General features: G+C 35.7%; 1 protein-coding gene, 1 long non-coding RNA gene and 1 pseudogene across 2 annotated transcripts; all 3 read right to left on the reverse strand.

Moving 5' to 3' along the window:
• Positions 1–12: 12 nt before the first annotated feature.
• LOC118755922 lies at positions 13–3,088 on the reverse strand (annotated as a pseudogene).
• A 1,328-nt stretch (positions 3,089–4,416) lies between these two features.
• LOC118755921 lies at positions 4,417–5,220 on the reverse strand. Its single transcript, XR_004995083.1, has 2 exons — positions 5,151–5,220; positions 4,417–5,056 (listed from the first exon to the last, which is right to left on the reverse strand). It is a non-coding gene; the product is annotated as an uncharacterized LOC118755921 (long non-coding RNA).
• Positions 5,221–5,636: 416 nt separating this feature from the next.
• On the reverse strand, positions 5,637–6,423 carry LOC118755923 (heat shock protein 23-like). The gene has a single exon (XM_036490719.1). The coding sequence runs from the start codon at positions 6,291–6,293 to the stop codon at positions 5,811–5,813; it is 483 nt and encodes a 160-aa protein (XP_036346612.1). The 5' UTR covers positions 6,294–6,423; the 3' UTR covers positions 5,637–5,810.
• Positions 6,424–7,501: the final 1,078 nt, after the last annotated feature.

Raw genomic sequence — 7,501 nt, forward strand, 5'->3', positions numbered from 1 at the left:
GTCATTAATGGCTCGTCTGTATGTCGTCGGGTCCAGTGGTTGGTCTACGTATTGCTGGACTGCGTCCTTGTATACGAATAAGTGCCCCCTGACGTGCCTGGGCGGAGGCTCCTCCTGAAGCAGAGGTCTGTTTGGGTGCTCGCTTCTGTGGCACCCCACCAGAAATTGCTTACAAAGCATTTTGTTGTGTTCCCTTACGGGGAGCACTTGGGCCTCGCTGCGTAGGTGGTGCTCAGGCGCCATCAGAAGGCACCCAGTCGCTGTCCGGAGTGCGGTGTTCTGACAAGTCTGTAGCTTCGTCCACTGCGTCCAACTAGTCCCCGGCGTCCAATTGCCTTGTATGTTGCCAGCAACGTTTCTTTGTCTTTGCCCCAAGTGCTGCCGGCGGGCGACTTGAGGACCTTGTTGCGGCTCTGTACCTTACTGACAACTGCGGTTGTGTGCGTGGAGTAGGAGAGCAGGCTATCGAAGGTGACTCCTAAAATATTCGGGTTGTTTACAGTCGGTATTTGTGTGCCATCGACGTGTATACCTAATTCTAGCCTGACCTCCTTCGTCCAGGTGGTGAAGAGGGTCGCCGTTGATTTCGTTGGGGAGAGTGTTAGGCTCCTTGCAGTGAAGAAGCGAGAAAGGCTGGAGAGATAGTCGTTTACTTTTGAGCAGAGGTCATCAATTTCATTCTCGGACGCCGGCACGTTCGTTCCAGTCGGTTGTACTCAGTCCTGGGCTACACCTATTAGGGTTAAGCTCGTCTTGTTTAAAGAGACAGTTTTTTAACTGTTTTTTTAATGCATTCGCATATATGTATGTACATTCATAAGTGTGTAAAAATGTCCGAGTAGCTATAATTCGTTGTATATGTCTAAGGAAGCCTTCATAAAAGTGATAATTTAGTTAATTAATATTTATTACATTACTTTAGAGTATTTTAAAAATAATTTTTCTAAAAATGTATTGTTCTTAAAAGGTATTAATAGAAATTTAATTTTGTGGCACTTGCATCATCTTTGCGGCACTTTTTGAAGGCTATTAGGCGCATTTTGAAATTTTTTAAATTCCATCCCTGGTGTTAGCAGAAAAAACCTTCATATCTCTTATCCACTCTCAACATTCAGCGACGTACACATTCGAGTGCTTCTTAAAGAGAATATATGCGTATATACATACATATACAGTTGCCACTTCTTCATTTTTTGTTTACCAAAACGTGTATTAATATGCGAAAAATGTACCAAAGTAGGTTTAAGCTATAGATTTCATTATAATGAAATATTTTAGAAAACACATTTCTCATATAGCTAATAAACGAATTTTCCGAATGTTCTGTGAATTTGTTTGTTTTGCTGGAACATACAGGTATGTATGTTGAAACAAATAATAGTGCAGCTGGATCATTCCAATCAAACAAGAATCTCAAGTGTTACACAAAAAAAAAGATGATATGAAAAGGCTAAAAAGGTATATTCTAGATATTTCCAGAATAAATAAAGTTGCATATACTAAAATATTGGTTTTGTTTATACACTAGGGCTTAAACAAAACAATAGTACTAAATTGAGCTGTTCAAAATAATAGTAGAAGTTACCTTAACGAAGTTAAAACTAAAGATATGGCTAATGCTTTGTACTATTTTTTGTTTATTTGTGTCTGATATCTTGTATTAAATATTTTTAAGTTTAATTTTGATACATTTTCGATGTTTCAGAGGGCCGCTACACATACGGAATTCCTCCTTCGCCTTATACCGATCACTTTTGGACGCAAATAACTTTTTGTGCAGCTTACTGATATTTTTTGAGTCGTTAATCCGGGTTTTGAGGTTCAAACCCAACCCAAAGCTGATAACCTCAAATACAAACTGCTTATTAAAGCTTAGAATCCAGCTCTCGAGAAAAAATCACAAGAAATATTTTTTAATATCTTTGTTGCTTGAAAAATCACGCTGCTTTTGCTGTAAATTTTCTTTAAGATATAAATACACATACATACGAGCATTTTTTTTAAGAGCTGCAAACTGATTTAAAAAATTTTGACACCAAGAAATTTATTATCCATTTCTTGTGCGTAATTTTATATGAATTTTTCGATTTTCTTGAGAGCTCTTTAAAGTTTAACTGCGAATGAAAATATTGTCCTAAAACTCACTTACTGTTGTTTTTATACTTTACAGCCTAAAAGAGTTTACCACTGATATGTATTTAATAAGGATTCGAAGATTTAATTTGCTAACTTCGAATTCGTTCCTCCAAAATGAGCTACATAATAAAAAACAAGTTCAGTTAATTTTTCGGTATTCGAAATATTAAAAAAAAATTAGGCAATCGTGAAAAATCAGCATCTCCATCGAAAACCAGAAACCAAGGAAAATGAACATTAAAACTCTTTTTTGCAACTGTTTATTACTTTTGAAAGTTGAGCACATCTTGTGTTTATAGAACTTAAACAAGTAATTTTTAAACAAAAAACAAAACCACAACAGGTACCACCTTTCCGATAAAAAAAAGAAGATATAGAAAATGTAACAAAAAAATGTAATGTAATGAAAATGCATACCTATTTACATATATACATAATTAGAACATCGAGCTGAACCGATTTAGCCTTATGGCAACCGAACTTCAGTTGGGTGGCCAGTGGCTGAAATGGTATTACAGATGGCAACTGAAAGCTGGCAGCTGAGTTGCTATATTGGCAACTGCATTATTGTGGTTGCCGAGACAATTTTGATTGATATAATTTATTTCTTTTTACAGCTTTTTATTCAGCTTGTTTCCACTCAAGCTTTAGGGCCCGTTTGCATACAACTTTGGCGTTGCGTTGGCGTTAGCATCGCTTCGACAGCTGATTATGAATACGTGCATTTATATGAAAGTCTCCACTTGTATAAATAATAATACAAAGTCTACTGAGAAAATTGTCGAAATCTATGCTGTATAAGCTTTATCTCCTATACCACTGATTGTTCAGATACCAGTTTTTCATCTTTCGCTGTCCCGATATTAGCATCCGGTATGTTGTCGCTGTATGGTCTTTTACCTGCAGATAGGTAAAAGTCGGTGATTGTTGTCCATGCCACACTCGCCAACATTTTTTTCTACCAAAATCTCTTAAGAAAAGTTACCAAAATTTACCAAATCTTCACTACCAAAATCTTCCCTTCTTCACTTACAGCCCGATACTGTGCACTTAATAAATTCAATATTTTTATAATTTGTCAATTTTTGATTATTTATCAAGAGCTCCCAGTTCTAGTACAGAAGTTTAAATCTATTTTCTTGATAAATTATCAAGATTGAAAATGCTATTGACAATTATAATTTTTTTTTATTAGAAAATATTTTTCTATCAATTAATTACTGCATGTGCCGTTATTCTCATTTTCGTTCTTGGTGTTTCCGGCAGGGTAGGAGTATGATGTAATGTGGAATGATTTTCCATCATCCCTTGTCAAATTTGGTTTGGAGACAAACCGGTTTCGGCGTTGTGCCATTTTCAGTGTAATTTTTCGTTCGGAATGTGCCGATACTTGAACCCGCGACTCACGGAATAATAGCACCGGCACACAAAAAAAGTGGCGGATGCTTTTAACCGTCCATTTGGCTCGTACAAAATTTCGAGTAAATTGCGAAAATTGCTAATTTTTTTGCTCTTTTTTCGGTTTTTCATAATTTACTGTACGTCGAAATATATGACGGTACATGTCGGTAGGAGGGTCTGGTAAAAAGAACGCGACATTTTTTTTTTGCCGGAGTATCAAAAAGATTTATGGACCTTACCAAAAATTGCCAGATGGCCAGCATTAAAATGTGAGAGGGTAGAATTCAAATTTATCGCAAAAATTCGAAAGTTCTTTTAGAAGTGCAGCCCTTGCGCTATGGGAAATTTTACCCTATTTTGTGGCCAAAATTCTAAAAGTTGAGATATCAATTTAAAACTTGGCCCAGTAGTAGGACTAGAAGTAGTGGCCTTGCCGCGCAAAAATTAACCCGTAATGGTCACACCTCCAAATAATAACGTAATGGTCACACGGGTTCCAGTGGACCCCAACCCAATAAACAGATGCGTCGTACGTTCTATTTTAAATATCGACTCGAATCCTCCACTGACCTTAAGTTTAAAACTTTCTACTTGTTATCTGATAGGTTTTTTCCCAATTTTGAAATTATAACACCGTGAGTTATTTCATAAAACTCATGATTTTCTACCAAGTAGTTACCTAAGAAAAATTATAATTTCTTTGATCTCGCACAAAATCGCAGCATAAGATTATGGGAAAATAAGAGATCGGGGATTATTCTACCGATTTGTGATGAGTTTTCTTAAACGTTTTTAAACATTTTTTTAAAACACTAAATACATTTTTTTTAAATTGTACAATTTCACTTTAAAGTCACTTAAATGCGGACGTCTCTTTGACACAAGCTTTAAGCTATAATACAAGTTTTAATCGGTGAATATTCTACTAACCGTCACTCTTTCTTTCTAGTTTTCACTTTTGAAAAGCGGCAAATAGATGATGAGATACACGCATTTGAAAGTGGCACATAAATCAAGCTACACATTTTTCGTTTACAGAAAATTTCGAAACTATCTGTTTGAGGGTTACTAAATCAACGGTAAGTCGATTTATCGAAAAACAGAGTATACTAGTTTATACACTCCTTGTTTATCCAATGGGTCTTCTTGATTTGTCGTGTTCCGTAGTATCCGTCCTACATTGTTATTTGTTCTGAATGATGTGCGAAGGTTGTGTTTCTGGAACAGCTTTGTTAGCTTGTACGTTGACTTTCCAGTATAGGTTAATACCGCCCAATTTTTATTATTGTTTTCTGCTTTGTTTGGCTTTTTGTTTTTGTGCTCCCTTCAGATTTCTTCTACCAGATCTCTCTTGTATCCGTTATTAGCCGGCATCCCTCTTTTGTTAGTGGTATTCGCCCAGTTCTATTGATCATCTGTCTAAGGGCGGCTTTTTTATGCTGATGAGGATGGTTCGAAGTATTGGGTCTAATCATTGAACTCGTGTCGATCGGAAATTATGAAATTTCCCTATCATTTTCTATCAGGGATAGAAAATAATCATTATTTTTTAAATTTAAATTAAATAAATCAACATGTTGTAAGTGTCGTACGGCAATTTTATGTATACTCACATATCTGTTTTTGTATGTCCTACCGTAATTTACAATGATTTTTATTTTTCAAGTTTTACTAGTAAAAATTACAAATAATAATTAAAATATGATTTCTATTTTTTCGCTCAAGAATAATGATTACCCCTTGATTTTAAGTTTTTTAATCGAGAATAATGATTATCCTTCAATTTTTATTTTTTCACTCAAAAATAATGATGATCTTGCGATTTTTATTTTTTTCACTCAAGAATAACATAATTGACACCTGATTTATAAATGTTCTCTGGTTTTACTCCCTCCTATAAAATTTGGGCAACCTCACATACGAGGTTTTGCATTTCCTTGATACGCGGTTTAGATTAGTGTATGTTAAAATCAAATTTTGATTAAATCGATTAAGAACGACAATGTATGTATAACCCATAATTGTCAATTTATTTCCAATGCACCATAAACACACTCACTCCAGCTCAATAAAGAGAAACGACTACATACATATTTTGATTTTAGTTAAAAATTTATTCTTTTTCTGCACACTTATATAAACTACAGACTTTTTCTCTTAAAAATCAAACAACTTCTACACCTACATACATATTTAATAAAAATTGTATGAGTTGACGTATTAATTCGACGAGACGCTGCTATATGTAACTATTCTAAATATACATTTGGTTTTTATTTTTTTGGGTTCTCCTTTGGATTCTCCTTCACGTTCAAGTGCGCTGGTCCAGTCTGTTGAATTTGGATGACTCGTTCGTTGGACTTTTCTACGGCAGGTTTTGGTACACTAACTGTTAACAAGCCATCCGATGATAGTGATGAAACTACTTGCTCTGCATCGAAGCCTTTAGGCAGTGTATAGCGACGCATAAAATGACGAGATATATACCCATGGTCATCTGCTCGCTCCTCATGTTTACCCTCTACAACGATGTGGTTGTCAACCACTTTAACGCTCAGCTCATTTGGCTTAAACAGCTGCACACCCATACTGGCTTGAAATCCATCTTTTCCCACCGAGGCAATAGGCAGATCCCTTTCGAATATCCCAAATTGGCCACTGGGCAAAGTGTTGATCGCAGGCAAGCGGCTGTGGAATACCGGTGTCAGATGGTTAAAATTGTCAGCCACACTCAAGAGCAATGGTAGGTTCGCCATTCTAAATTTGATGTGATGTTCCTTTGTTTTCACAAATGGTATCTAATATGCGGTAACGTTAGCTTCTTTAGCTACTGGGAGCGCTTATTCAACGCTTTGATTTGCTTGAACTTACTTTCAAAGTTGACTATGCCGTTGGTTGCAAGTGCCCGTCTTTATATACTCATGGCGCGCCATGGCTGGCGGAGAATATTTCGATGCGTTGTGCGATATTTGTGCATATGTATATACAATGGGCATACACAGTACATACGTACATATCGCACACCGTATCCAAAAGAGGCACAACTCAAAATTTGGCTTGTTTGAAATTATGCTCTAAAAATTTACACTGTACTTTTATTTATTTTTTAGCAAAAGCTGGAGCTAATTTTTATTATACTTTGTTAAAAAAAAACCTAAGGTAAAGTCCCCCCTGCCGATATGATTATCATGCGTTAAGAAATAGTTTTTCGCATTTTCTGACAAACGTGTAATTTTGAGTTGTGTCCCTTTTGAAGACGGTGTGCGACATGTGCATGCATGCATTTTCTCTCACGCAACAATAACCGAAGTTTGTTCCTCTCTAGAAATTGTTCTGCGCATAGCTTGTTTATTGAAGACAAAGGATCCAGAAAATTCGAGCTCGAGCGAGTTCGCTGGTTGGCATTAAAAGCTCACAAAAGGCAGCTGTTTGGTCAAAATGTTTTCGATTTAAACAATTTGGGGTGCGAATTCGAATTCAAGAACATTTGCATTTTTTATGTTTGCATGCCTGCAAGTAGGTACATACATATGTAAAAAAAAATTTAAAGACATATGTTTTTTTTTTTGAAATATGTACCTGTGTATGTACTTATATCGCACACTTCTTTCTTTCTGGCATTTCCTGTATTAAGTTTCACTTCTTCCGTGCGTAGGGACTACACGTGTTAGGTTAAGGTATTTAATAAATAAATTAAATATGTTGAATCCTTAAATTAGTAGCACAAGCTGAGAAGAATTTGTTTTGTGTACCATGTACATATATGTATGCATACATATGTACTACATACACCAACCATTTCCAGTGAAAATTTTTCTTTAAAAAATTTTGTCAGTTCATCAGATTCGGCCAGCGAAAAGCAGCCGTTGAAATCACATAACAGTCTACCTATCTTTATCTTCATCTTTATAATTCACCTTCATCTTCATCTTCATCTTCATCTTCATCTTCATCTTCATCTTCA

The sequence above is a fragment of the Rhagoletis pomonella genome, unplaced genomic scaffold, assembly GCF_013731165.1.
Source record: "Rhagoletis pomonella isolate Grant_MI unplaced genomic scaffold, Rhpom_1.0 Rhpom_scaffold_07920, whole genome shotgun sequence".
NCBI classification, from domain to species: Eukaryota; Metazoa; Arthropoda; class Insecta; order Diptera; family Tephritidae; genus Rhagoletis; species Rhagoletis pomonella.